This window comes from Rattus norvegicus, chromosome X (genome assembly GCF_021556685.1).
Source record: "Rattus norvegicus strain SHRSP/BbbUtx chromosome X, alternate assembly SHRSP_T2T, whole genome shotgun sequence".
Lineage (NCBI taxonomy): Eukaryota > Metazoa > Chordata > Mammalia > Rodentia > Muridae > Rattus > Rattus norvegicus.
Window position 1 is genome coordinate 20,746,189 of NC_141554.1, and position 14,262 is coordinate 20,760,450.

At 45.6% G+C, this 14,262-nt stretch overlaps 1 protein-coding gene across 2 annotated transcripts; it reads left to right on the forward strand.

Moving 5' to 3' along the window:
- Nucleotides 1-82: 82 nt before the first annotated feature.
- On the forward strand, nt 83-6,484 carry Ebp (EBP, cholestenol delta-isomerase). Of its 2 annotated transcripts, none has more exons than XM_087598997.1 (5): nt 83-155; nt 2,207-2,528; nt 4,865-4,901; nt 5,010-5,140; nt 6,001-6,484. In XM_087598997.1, exons 2-5 carry the CDS (start codon nt 2,228-2,230, stop codon nt 6,222-6,224), a joined length of 693 nt encoding a protein of 230 aa, XP_087455123.1. In that variant the 5' UTR covers nt 83-155; nt 2,207-2,227; the 3' UTR covers nt 6,225-6,484.
- The last annotated feature ends 7,778 nt before the right edge of the window (nt 6,485-14,262 follow it).

Consider the following 14,262-nt stretch of genomic DNA (forward strand, 5'->3'; position numbering starts at 1 on the left):
GCAGAAGCCACCTTTTCCACTTCACTATTGGTCCGCTTCATCGGGCGGGGAAGCGCGAGAGCTGAGCGGAACTGGGGCTATTAGGGAGCCTGCAGGTCTTCCTGGAAAGTCGCAAGCCAGTGTTAGGAAGTCGCCCCGTGATCGCGCCGCCTTGGGTGAGTGCCCTCAGCCAGCTAGCTTGCCCATGTCCCTCCACGTGCCCAGACCCTCCACAACAGCGTTTTGCCTGCAAGCCCTGCCCTACCCTGCGCCTGCGCGGGACCCGGGCCCTAAACCGGTTGTCCAGACGACGGAAGACTCGCCCGCTCGTTGGGCAGCTACTGTGGAAGGTTCTAGTTGTGATTGGTGGTCTCTGAGCTTGGTTTTCCTTTCTCTTGGTTAGCACCGCCCGTGAGACCCCCGCATTTGTTACTCCTTGCTTGTTGGAGGGGTGGCACACTAATTGCCTGGAGTCTTGCTTTTGAAACGCGGTCCTTGGGGCCATAGCTCTGATTGGTCATCTCAGCAACCCCGCGGGTGAGAGTAGCGACCAGTTTAAATCCCAGCCACTGGACCCTCCAGGACAGCCAGACTATATTCCTGTGTCTTTCCAACAAACTGAGTCCCAAAGTGCTAGGACCTGACTTGGTAACAGTGACACTCCCACCAAACTGTGACCTTACTCTGTGACTAGCCACAAGAACTGCAACTCGATGTGGCTGGCAGTGCAGCCTTATTATTCCTCTTCAGAGCCTTGGGACCCTCTGCCTAGGTGCACGGGAGGCCTTGAAATCTGTAAGAATATGTTAGGATGTATCACAATGAAGCAACGTTAGTGAGTTTATTAAAGCAGAAAGGCAAGCTGTACCTGACAAGTGTTCAGAAAGGAATGCACCTAGGTGCCTGGCAGAAGCTATTTATCTGACTCGGAGGTCTTGGAAGCTACTTAATCTTTAAGTTTTGTTTATTTGTTTGAATATAGTATCTTGCTGTGTAGCTCTGGCTACCCTGAACTTTCTTTTTTTCTTTTTCCTTTTTTTTTTTTTTCGGAGCTGGGGACCGAACCCAGGGCCTTGCGCTTGCTAGGCAAGCGCTCTACCACTGAGCTAAATCCCCAACCCTACTCTGAACTTTCTATGTAGACCAGGCTAGCTATGGCAGTCCTTCAGCTTTAGCCCCCAGGATGTTGGGATTTCAGGTATGTGCTACCACTCAGTGTTATAACTAAGTAGAAATAAAGAAAGTGTGTGCTGGTGTATTTTTTTTTTTCAAATCCACCGTCCTTAAGGATCAGATTTCAGTAGAGACTTGCAGGTAGAGAAAACAAACCTGTTGATCAACGAAATCTTTATACATTGGCAAGGACATTGGACTTTAGTCTATTAGCCAGTTTTGACAGGTCTGTGCCGTTTCCCAGAAGAGCTTATAGTTCTTTTACAGGTGACTTTGTCAAATGTCAAAATCTCTGACATTATTACCTAGAAAATGGGGAGGATTTTTTCCTTTCTCTCGGTTCCATTTTCTAACTAGCTCTCCAGTGATAAGCCAGGCCCATTTCTTTTTGCTATACCTCCCAGAGGTCGCAGACAAGCCTTTATTCTTTATGAGCTTTCAAATCTGAGCTATATTTCCTTTTTTTAAGATTGGTTTTATTTTATATGTATGGGTATTTTGACTGCATGTATGCATGTGCCCACAGAAGCCAGACGAACATGTTGGATCCCCTGGAACTGGAGTTAGCGATGGTTGTGAGCCACCATGTGGCTGGTAGGAATTGAGCTCTGGTCCTTTGCAAAGAGCAAGTGCTCTAAACCCCTGATACATCCCCAGTTATATTCTTGAAATGCCTCAAAATTAGATTCATTCTCTCTCTCTCTCTCTCTCTCTCTCTCTCTCTCTCTCTCTCTCTCTCTCTCTCTCTCTCTCTCTCTCTCCTTCCCCACCTCTCCTTCTGGGATAGGGTATTTTGTAACCCAGGGTTACCTGGAACTCACTCACACTTGTAGAGATCCACCTACCTTCAGGGTGCCTCATTGCAGAAATACGTGTGACACCAGGTTCAGCTAAACTTGGTCTTTTTAAAATCCAGGCTTAGTCATTCTGTGAAATAATAGATAAAGTTCACTTACCTTTCTTGTTAAAAAGTATTTGGATTTGGTTTATCTCACCATGTGTTTTCTGTTTGCCCAGGTTTTTCTGTTCTTTTTTTCTCTGTTTATGTGCAAAGCTGCCAGCAGCCCATAGAAACATGACCACCAATATGCTCCCCTTACACCCGTACTGGCCCAGGCACCTGAGACTGGACAACTTCGTGCCTAATGACCTCCCGACTTGGCATATCCTGGTTGGCCTATTCTCCTTCTCTGGGGTCCTAATTGTGATCACGTGGCTGTTGTCTAGCCGAGTTTCTGTTGTCCCACTTGGAACTGGGCGTCGACTGGCCCTGTGCTGGTTTGCTGTGTGCACATTCATTCACCTTGTGATCGAGGGCTGGTTCTCTTTCTACCATGAAATCCTTCTCGAAGACCAAGCCTTCTTATCCCAACTCTGTGAGTCCTGAGTCCTGAGTTCTTGTATTGCGGGAGGGAATTTTCTGGGTAGAGATTCACTTTAATAGTTACCCACTCACCAATGCTTTCTTTTTTGTTTTTTTTTTCTTCTAATTCTGTTAACTATTTTTTTTAAAGCCTGAGCAGTTGTTTTCTGTGCTGGGATTCTTGGTTTTTTTTTTTTTTTAAGATTTATTTATTTTATGTATGTGAGTACACTGTCACTGTCCTGAGACACACCAGAAGAGGGCATCAGATCTCATTACAGATGGTTGTGAGCCACCATGTGCTTGCTAGAATTTGAACTCAGGACCTCTGGAAGAACATTCTGTGCTCTTAACCACTGAGCCATTTCCCCAGCGCAATCTTTTTTTAATTAATATTTTTTCTTTTAATTTGATGTGCATGACTGTTTTGCGTACATAAATGTCTGTATAATTCACGCATGCAATACCTGCAGATCAAAAGAGGGAATTGGGACCCCCAGGACTGGAGTTTAAAAGGATTACGAGTCACAGTGTGCATGCCCTGATGTACCTCGGTGACAGGGCCTTACATAAACCTGGCTGGTTTGGAATTTGCTGTGTAGATCAAGCTGGACTTGAATTCACACAGATTGATTGGTTCTGCCTCCCAAGTATTTGAATTAAAGGCTATGCTATCATACCCCATCCAATTCAGGACAGTTGGGAGCCTCCATGTGGGGGAACTGAACCCAGGTCCCCTGCAAGAGCCGTGAGTACTTTATCTCTCAGCTATCTCTCCACACCCCCAAATTTGTTTGTTTGTTTGTTTGTTTTTTGTGTAACTTTAGCTGTCCTGGAACCCTGTGTAGACAAGGCTAGTCTTACTCAGAAATTCTCCTGCCTCTGCCTCCCAGATGCTGGAATTAAAGGTCTTTGCCACCACACCAAGCGTGTTAATGGTTTGACTGCACACACATTCCCATGAGTCCATGAGTCATTATATAGATGGTAACAAGGCAAACCTGCACTTCCAAATGTTGCTTTTGAATATGGGGTCACTCCTCATTTCCCAAAGCACTTTCTTTTTTTTAAGACTTATTTTATTTATGTGTACACTGTAGCTGTCCTCAGACACACCAGAAGAGGGCGCTAGCTCTCATTACAGATGGTTGTGAGCCACCATGTGGTTGCTGGGTACTGAACTCAGGACCTCTGGAAGAGCAGTCAGTGCTCTTAACCACTGAGCCATCTCTCCAGGCCAAGCATTTTATTTTACATGTGTACATACGCATACATGCGCTCGAGCGCGCGCGCACGCGCGCGCGCGCGCGCACACACACACACACACACACACACACACATCCATACACACAGCCCTGGGTTTCATTTGGGTTGGGAGCGAACCTACCAAACTGTTTTCAGAAATGATGGTACCGTTATAGTCCCATCAGCGGAACAGCGGAGTTCTGCTTCCTCCACATCCATTTGGTTGTAGTCAGGAGTTTCCTAAAGTTTAGTCCCTCTAGTAGATGTGATGATTCACTGTGCTTTTAAATTGCTTTTCCTTGAGGACTAATGAAGCTTTGAGCGCCTTCCATATGTTCGTCACTTGGAAATCCTTTGGGAAGAACCTATTTAAGTCCCTTGCTTGTATTGGGGTTATGGTTTGGGAGAGGTGTTGGGAATACAACCCAGGGCCTCAGACATGCTATGTCACTGAGCTACACTCTTTCATGCACCTATCTGTTCACATGTATGTGTGTGCATGTACCTGCTCGGTCCTCCACCTCCCCCACCCTCATCCCTGCCTTTCACTTTCCATCTTCAGACAGTCTATTGCAGTCCGTGCTGGCTTCTAAAGCTCTAGTAGTTAAAGGATGAATGTTTCTTCCTGCCTGCACATCCCCAGTGCTAAGATTACAAGCATGTACCATCACACCTGAAACACAGGCTTCTTCGTTTATACCCTTTTATACCACATACCATGTAACCATAGCCACATTGTTCTATATGAGTCTTTACACAGACTATATAAACACATACCTTAGAAGCGAAAGGAGGAAATGAAAAGAAAAAAGGAGGACTGGAGAGATGGCTCAGAGGTTAAGAGCACCCGACTGCTCTTGCAGAGGTCATGAGTTCAAATCCCAGCAACCACATGGTGGCTCACAATCATCTGTAATGAGATCCGATGCCCTCTTCTGGTGTGTCTGAAGACAGCGACAGTGTACTCATCTATAATAAATAAATAAAAATCTTTTAAAAGAAATAAATGTACAGGGTATTCTAATGTTTGTTGTCTACAGTGATTATCACAGATATGAATTCCATTTCCTGACTTGATTCTTCCTGTATCTCTGTTTCCCTCAGGGAAAGAATATTCCAAGGGAGACAGCCGATATATCCTGTAAGTATTTTGTCTCTCTCAGTGTAAACCTGCATGGTTTGTGACAATGATGAGTTGGGGACACTAATGAGAGCACAATGATGCTAGTGTCCATCTTTTCTCTTGCAGTAGTGATGGCTTCATCGTCTGTATGGAGAGTGTCACAGCTTGTCTCTGGGGACCACTCAGCCTATGGGTGGTGATCGCCTTTCTCCGTCATCAACCCTTCCGCTTTGTCCTACAGCTTGTGGTGTCTGTGGGTGAGAAAGTCTATACCTGGCACTTCAAGGGTTACTGGGGGAATCCATAGACACAGGCACATTGCCATGGCTGAGATCTCCTCAGTGTCCACTCAGGGGTGAAACATGCTCAACTAAACTATAAGCTCCTTGGTGTCTTGAAACACCCGAATCACTCGCTCTCTCTGGGCTTGCCTCTCCAGCAAGAATGGAGATTTCTCTTCTCTCTCCATCAGTTTCCTATGAAGGTTACATGATGTATTGCATGCTGCCCCGAAGCTCCTGGACCAGAAGCAGGACCCGGAGTGTTGGCTTTCTTTTGTTTGCTTACATGAGCTCTCTTTAGTTCTGAAATCCCAAGTTGTCGTGCATTCTAGGATTTTAAGCTTGCCTTCAATTCTAGGATGAGCTGCCCTGAGTTGAATTCTCCATGCTCCTGCTGGGTATGGTGGTGCATGGGTACATGCTTATAATCCTAGCAGGAGGATTGTGAGTCTGAAGTCAACCTAGGCTACATAACAAGATACTCTCTTTCTCTCTCTCTCTCTCTCTCTCTCTCTCTCTCTCTCTCTCTCTCTCTCTCTCTCTCTCCCCCTCCCTCCCTCCCTCCCTCCCTTCCCCCCCCTCTCCGACACACACACCACACTGGGGGGAGGGGGAATAAAGGGAGGGAGGGGTTGGGGAGAAGGTAAGAAAGGAAAAAAATCCCCCCAACTCTGATTCCTGGAATTTATACCTCGTTACGTCAGATTTCCAGCTTTGGTTTCAGAATGTAGGTTGAGTTATTTGAAGAACTGCCTTGGGGAATGTCATGGAGTAGAGCCTGGCGTGTGTAGCCGCCTTGTCCTCACAAGGGCCTTTCCTATTCTTGCCTCCCACAGGCCAGATATATGGGGATGTGCTGTACTTCCTGACCGAGCTCCGAGATGGATTCCAGCATGGAGAGCTAGGTCACCCCCTTTATTTCTGGTTCTACTTCGTTATCATGAATGCCATATGGTTGGTGATACCGGGCATCCTTGTGTTTGATGCCATCAAGCATCTCACAAACGCTCAGAGCATGCTGGACAACAAAGTCATGAAAATTAAGAGCAAGCATAACTAAAGAGACGGAGAGTGAGCTGAGACCTGTCTGAGGAGGCGCTCTCCCCGCTTACCAGAAGACTCGAATCCTCCTCCTCCTCTTCCTCCTTCTCCTCGAACAGTTTTGGAGGGTCAGAGCTATGGGATTTGCCACACTCAAAGGGCCAGAGTCAGAAAAGGTAGGGAACATGCGGAGCTACTGCCAGGGACCATAGAGAAAGGGTGGAAGAGAAGATGGGAAGTCCCTGTCCAAAACCAGGAAATAAAACGTCTTTAACTATATCACTGAGAAATATTTAATTACTAATCCTAGAAATGTCATATAACTAGCCCTACAGATCTCTCCCATCACTTCATCATCCGTAGGTCTCCGTCACCACGTAGATGTGCCATGTCTGCCCTTACAAACCCTTAACACTGACTGACTCCACATACCGTCATAATTTACGCCATAGAACCTAGAACTCACTTCACAGACCTCCCTTCAAGATCACGCTATCACTTACCCCATAAATCCTGCCAGTAACCTCATAGTTCCCTTATATTAGCTTGGGCTGCCATAACAAAATGACAAAATGGTATGATTGAGTGTTTTAAGCAACAGACATGGATGTTCTCAGTACTAGAGTCAAGGCGTTGGAAGGTTTGGCTTCCTTTTTGTCTCTTTCCTTACTACTGCACCCTGTGTCCTCAGAAGTTCTCACATCTCCCTGTGTCCCCCGCTCCTGCTGTTTGTATGTGAACAACTTTCCTCCTAGGACGACATTCAGATTGGATTAGTGTCTATTGAGCTAGCCTCATTTTTAGTCACATATTTTGAAAGACTCTGTCTCTAAGAGTCGTGGCCAGCTTCTCATGTTCTGGGAGTAAGGCCTTCAACATATGAACCTGAAGAGGTCACAGTTCAGTCCATACATCCCTGCCCTCTGAACCCCCTAAATTCACGTCCTTGCATGCAAACTTCGTTTATCCCATCCCTCATTCACTCATCCTAAAGTCACCTTTTTAGCGGGTGAAATTGGAATGCTAGAGACCAAAGAGGATCCGGGTCTTAAGCAAGGGCATATATCCGTGAGTCATGTCCATCACTTGTGAATGATCTTTCCAATTTTTGGTTTTGTTTTTTGAGTCATGGTCTCCTTATATAACCTAAGCTACCCCGGAACTCACTATATTGTCCAGGCTAGCAGCCCCTCAATGCTAGGATTGGAGGTGTGTGCCACTAAGCCTAGCTCTTGACTGGTTCGTCTGTTCATTCATTCACTCATTCATTCATTCACTCGGAGACAAGGTCTTGCTATGTATTCCATGAAACTAAGTTGAATTGGTGATCTTCCTGGCCCTTCTAGCTCAGTTTTTCCAGTGGTGAGATCAAATCCTGCTTGTGCCCTCATGCCTAGTTCCTTGCATGGATTGTTAAAAGATACTCCTTTATCTTACTGTATGAGGCTGTTTTCTGTGCACTGCATGCATGTAGCACGTGTGGAAGGCAGAAGAAGGTATCAGATCCCCTGGGACTGGATGGTTGGGAGCCACCCTATAAGTGTTAGTGCTCCTAAGCCCTGATCCATCTCTCCCCTGGCATGGATTTTAATCACAAATCTCACCTGAATATAAACATAAGACAAAGTATGAGTCATCCTGAGGCAAGAACTCCTATTTTGCTCTTGAATAGGAAAAAAAGGGATAAAAGGGAAATGACATGACTCTTCCTAGGTATGGTGGAGGAGAAAGCGTATTGCAGATGTGGGGAGCAGAGCCAGAGCACCTGGGAAAGTCCAGAGAGAACATCATCAGACTGAGCTGGGCCTTGTGGAGAGACGGGGATAGGAAGGGAGAGAGGGGACCAGATTCAGCAGGCAGGGGGACAAAGGTACAAAACAGGCAGGTAACCAAAATGGCTGAATCTTATAGGGAAGAGCGTTTTGGGAAGGGCAGCCCAGGCCCTGGGCTGGAGAGGGTGGGGTATACCTGCCAACACCCTGTTACTGAGGAATCCTGGGAGAGGCTAGCCTCTAGGTCTCATTTGATATGCTAAACAGGCACCTTAGGCTTTTGTCCCTGGTTTGAAACTTAACAGCTGGGAACCTGTGAAACTAGGTGCATTTTCGATTTATGAAATGCAAAGGCAAAGCCACAAGTAGGGCAAACCTTTAATCCCAGCACTTAAGAGGCAAGTGGGGGACAAATCTCTTGTGAGTTCCAGGCCAGCCAGAGCTACAAAGTGAGAACCTATCTGGGTTGGCGAGGGGGTGGGGTGGGGACAGTGGAGGAGGTAGGAGATTCCATTCCACAAAGGAGAACTTGAAAGAAGGATCTGAGGTTCCAAGTTAAATTTTAACACTGAGTGGACGTTTAACTTACTGAACCTATTGGGGCCAAAATGTTACTCTCAGCCCTGGGTGGCAGCTTGTCCCACCAAAACCAAGGAACAGCCTGCTTTTCAGATTAAAGGGTAGACCGTTCTACCGCAGGAATCACAGTGGTAGAAACAGCCTGAAACCCTACTGTTCTATCCTACAGAGTTACAGAAGGGGGAGATCCTCCCTTTATTTTACCCATCTCCGCCTCCCTCAGCTGGCGGTCCATGCTGTTCTCACATCTGCTCCTGGATTCTGATAGCTGCTTAGATCAGTGAAGTATATCCAGAAATTACTTTTATGGTTGTCTAGCCATCTAGCCATACCCTTGGTCTTTCCTCTCAAACATGTTCTTGGTTTTTGCATTATGGGTTATGCTAAAAATGCTCGAAATCTTCTTCCTTCCTCTTTTTTTCTTCAATTCTTCGAGACAGGGTTTCTCTGTAGTCCTGGCTGTCCTGAAACTGTAGACCAGGCTGATCTCAAACTTAACCAAATGCTAAGACTGAAGGTGTGCGCCACCACCGTGCCCCACTCCAAACACTTCTCTCTTTTTTTTCTTATAAATATATTTTTATTGGATTTTTAAAAATTTACATTTCAAGTGTAACACTCGTAACACTTCTTTTTCGATTGCTCTGTTCCCGTTCATATTTTTCTGTGGCAACTAGGAGAAACCAGGTTTCAACACTTTTCCTTTTTCCTTTTTTTTTTTCCCCCGGAGCTGGGGACCGAACCCAGGGCCTTGCGCTTCCTAGGCAAGCGCTCTACCACTGAGCTAAATCCCCAACCCCTTTTCTTTCTTTTTGTGTAGTTTTTTTATCCCTTTGTTTTGTAGTCTAGACTGGTCTGAAACTAATTATGTAGCCAGAATTGCCTAAAATTCATGACGTCCTCTTGCCTCAGCCTCTTGTGCGGTGAGATTACAGGCATGAGCCACCGTTCCCAATATTCAGTGCATTTCTTGGGACTCTCAGCTACAAATCCATGTTTACCACTCACAAGTACCTTTGTTGTAAGAAACTCAGTCAGGGGTTGGGGATTTAGCTCAGTGGTAGAGCGCTTGCCTAGGAAGCGCAAGGCCCTGGGTTCAGTCCCCAGCTCCAAAAAAAAGAACCAAAAAAAAAAAGAAACTCAGTCAGGTTCTTTGCGTTCCTTCCAGTTTCCGTGCCTTATTTCCATGTCAGATCTCAACAGAAGCACCAGTAATGTCCACAGTTTTACTAAGTCTTTATTTTTTATTTTTTCTTCTTAAATTATTCTGATTTTATTTTATGTGTATGGGTATTTTGCTTGCATGTATGTTTGTGCATCACATACATGCACGGGCCCACTGAGGTCAGGAGAGGGCACTGGATCCTCTAGAACTAGAGTTTGAGACAGTTGTGCGCTGCCATGTGGGTGCTTGGGAATCGAACCTGGGTTTGAAAGAGCAGCCAGTGCTCTCGATGGCTGAGCCACCTCTCCAGCCCCATACCAACATACATAGCTGTTGTCTTAGTCCTCTTGGGCTCCTGTAACAAAATACTGTAAGCTGGATGTCTTAGAAATAACAGAAACTCCTTTCATAGTTCTAGAAGCTAGTACTAACGGATTGGGCATCTATCGAGGGCCACTTTTTCACTGTGTCCTTATACAGTCCTTACTGTGTCCTTACATAATTGAAGGTTTAGATCTCTGGTCTCTTCTTTGGCTGCTAAATTCTATATTCACCCCCTAATGTTGTCACACCGAAGATTAGATTTCAACATAGGAATGGAAGACAATGCTAAGACTATTTAAAAAAAAAAAGGCAAGGCTTTTTAAAGCACGTACCCCCAACCTCTTCTTCCACCCAGTTATAAAGCTGCTTCCACAGCTTTAGATGTTTCTATTAATAGCATCCGCCCTACGCAACAGCAAGTCTTACTAACATAGATCAAGATGCTGTGGATGATAGTGCAGGAAGTTGCTCATATAGTAGAGGCTGACCTTGAACTCAGGATCTCTAATACTGGGGTTATAGGTGTTGTGTCTGGCTGCCAAGTTGTTAAGACAACAGAAATTTCCTGGGTCTGGTGGTGTAAGCAACTTGATAGGCCAAGGCAAGAGAATCCAAGTTGCAGCAAGCCTTGAAAACTTGGTAAAACTCTGTCTCAAAAAGTAAAAAGAGGGGCTGGAGAGATGGCTCAGCGGTTAAGAGCACCCAACTGCTCTTTCAGAGGTCATGAGTTCAATTCCCAGCAACCACATGGTGGCTCACAACCATCTGTAAAGAGATCTGATGCCCTCTTCTGGTGTATCTGAAGACACCTACAGTGTACTTATATATAATAAATAAATAAATCTTTTTTTAAAAAAAAGTAAAAAGAGGGCCAGGCATGTCCTATCACGCAGGAAGCAGAGGCAGTTGGATCTCTGTGGGTTTCCAGGCTAGCCTGGTGTACAGAGTGAGTTCCAGGACAGCCAGGGCTACATGGAGGGACCCTGTCTCACAAAACCAATTGCAAAAAAAGGTGGTGCTGGGGACACAGATTCATGGTAAAGTGTTTGGCTAGCTTGTGCAAGGTCCTCCGTGTAACTTGCAGTACAACAAACAGAAGCCATGTTTTCTCAGCTCTGGAGGCTGAAAGTTCATGTTCAGGTTTGCTTTGTCATGAGTCACCTCTCCTTGGCTTGCAGGTGGCTCTACTTCACTGTGTCTTCCTAAGGTCTCCCTGCTTTGTACATGTCTGCATCCTAATTGCTTCTTCTCAGGGCACCAGGCAGAGCTTCATCAAAGCTCAGCCTGGCTGCCTCATTTTACCTTAATCTCCTCCCCCCCCCCCAGCTGGGGACCGAACCCAGGGCCTTGCGCTTCCTAGGCAAGTGCTCTACCACTGAGCTAAATCCCCAACCCCCTTAATCTCCTCTTTAAAGGCCCTCACTCCAAATATAATCACACCCCAAGTAACTGGGAATTAGAACTTCTGCATGAAATTTGTTTAGAGCAGCATTTATCCTGAATATTCATCCCATATATACCCCAGCACTACTACACAGAGCCACAGAAACACCACTACTCACTGGAGAAGTTCCCACCACAGAGCCTAAAGATCCCCAGTCTCCAGCCCTACAGACACTCCTCACTCACTGACCTCATCACTTTCGGCATGGGCCCTATACTAACTATGTAATTCATATCGCGTGACAGACTATGGACCATACACCTCACAGAGATGTCCCCACATCATTATCTTCCTGGCCTCTAATCACTCATTCCACAGACTCACCCATCATGAACCCTCAAACCTCTCACTCCGTAGGCCTTGCCATTCACCCCACAGATACTCTATCATAATTCACTCAGCTATACTGATTCCCCGATCTGTTACAACACAATACCCAGCACCAACCTCACAGGCCGGTACACAGTGTCTGCAGACCCCTATCACTGTATAGGTAACAGCAGCTCCTATTACCTGCCAGCATCTCATCAGTCACTTACAGATCCCTTACCACTCACCCTAAAAAACAACTAGAGGCCCCCCCCCACACACACTCATTATTTGTCCCATGGGCTCCATCATTAACCCTTTCCCTTACTTCTCAATATCCATTATTCACTGCAAAGTGTCTCTACCAGTCAACTTATCCCCAGCTAACACACAAGTCCTCACCACTGTTCCCAGCCTCTTGATCACATCTAACACAGGCCTCGTCACTGCCCCTACAGAGCTTCATTATACCCACTATGTTCAAATCCTGGCTTCCTTCAAGCTTTCAGTATAGGTAGGGAGAAAAATGTCTTTTGTGTTTAAAGCAAGGAAACAGGTCCAATACACACATTCCAAAAGGTAGCCGGCATGGCAGCAGCAGGAATACCACCAGCTGTCATGAAATGTCTGGCGAAATGCTAAGGCAAAAGTCCAGCATCATTTTACTCGATCACTTCATTTCGCATGCGGTTTCTCAATCCCTTGCCCTATTTAAAGACGTGCCGACTTTGCACTGCCTTGCACACTAGGCACAGACAGCCTCAATCTCTGTCCACTGTTCTACCTACTCTGTGCTACTTTACCCTCTGACTTTGAATGTCTCTCTGCACAGCCTTTAGTACTGACGTACTTCTCAATGGAGACTGACCTGTACAATATACTATTAATAATGTGTGCCTCATTGACTTTTTTTTTCTTTTTTTTCCTTTTTTTTTCGGAGCTGGGGACTGAATTGAGGGCCTTGCGCTTGCTAGGCAAGCGCTCTACCACTGAGCTAAATCCCCAACCCCCCTCATTGACTTTTGAATGCAGAGAAAATGAATTGATAGATGAAGTCTGTCCAGCATGTGTACTTTGTATTTGCTAAACAGAAGAATGAATAGACAAATGAAAGGCAACATTCTCCCCAGAATAATAGCAAGGCTCTCCTTCTTTATTGCCTTACTTCTAGTATCTTTCTGTTTACCCCCAAGACAGGGACATCTTACCATGTCCAAAGGGTGCACCAATGCCTTCAACGCTAATGGGTTGGTTATTGCACTCAAATATAACTGAAAGGAGACGCAGACTGTCCCACTCTTCCCCAGCAGATAACATCCAATTGGGTATGTAGAACAGGAGAGACATACTAATAACCCTAGCTGGCTTTCAAAGAAAAGTCCCTGTTATTTATACCTTCCAAAAAGTGAGATGTATTTTTGAATATATAATGCCCAAGCCAAAAAATTATTTTAAAATACGCCCGACTGAAATTGCAAACTTGTGGGAAAAAGCTACTGGAGACTTAAATCAGAGTTACTGATAGAGTGATTGCTGGCCTCCCCAAAGCCCTCACTCTGATCTCCAGCACCAGTAACACATGAAACCAGGCATGATGGCACAACCTGTAATCCTGCCACTCAGGATCAGAAGTTCAGTTCAGGGTTTTCTCCAGTTATATAGCAAGTTCAAGGCCAGTGTGGGCTATCTGAGACCATCTCAGATAGATAGATAGATAGATAGATAGATAGATAGATAGATAGATAGAGAGATAGAGAGATAGAGAGATAGAGAGATAGAGAGATAGAGAGATAGTAGGCAGGCAGGCACAGGCAGGGGACAGACAGACAGAGGGGTTATGAGATGGCTCCATGTGTAAAAAAGTGTTTGCTGCCAGGCCTAGTGACCAAAGTTGGATCCACAGTACTGACCTGGAAGAGGGAGAGAACTGACTTCTGGGAGTTGTCCTCTGTCACATGCATGCTGTGGCAAATGCACACATACAATAAAATGTCATAAAAAATTAACTTCCCTGCCGGATGTGGTGATGTACACCTTTAATCTTAGCGCTCTGGAGGTAGAGATGAGTGGATCTCTATGAGTTTGGTCTACATGGAGAGTCTCAGGTCAGCCAGGGCTACATAGTGAAAACCTATCTCATTTTTTTTCTCAAAAAGCCCAAGATATGGGTTGGGGATTTAGCTCAGTGGTAGAGCGCTTGCCTAGCAAGTGCAAGGCCCTGGGTTCGGTCCCCAGCTCCAAAAAAAAAAAGAAAAAAGAAAAAAAAAGAGTAAAAAAAAGCCCAAGATACTGGGCCGTGGTGGCTGCACACCTTTAATCTCAGCACTCAGGAGACAGAGACAGTAGGATCTCTGTGAGGTTGAGGCCAGCCTGGTCTACAGAGCAAGTTCCAGGACAGTTAGGATTACATAGAGAAACCCTGTCTTGAAAAACAAGCAAACAAACAAAAGGCCTAACACGTGCA

Bases quoted from the DNA above. Each gene is read 5' to 3' on its own strand.
- Ebp (XM_087598997.1), top strand. From the start codon at position 2,228: ATGACCACCAATATGCTCCCCTTACACCCGTACTGGCCCAGGCACCTG. The intron at 4,902-5,009 runs GTAAGTATTTTG...TTTCTCTTGCAG, and splicing joins GGAGACAGCCGATATATCCT to TAGTGATGGCTTCATCGTCT. The intron at 5,141-6,000 runs GTGAGAAAGTCT...TGCCTCCCACAG, and splicing joins ACAGCTTGTGGTGTCTGTGG to GCCAGATATATGGGGATGTG.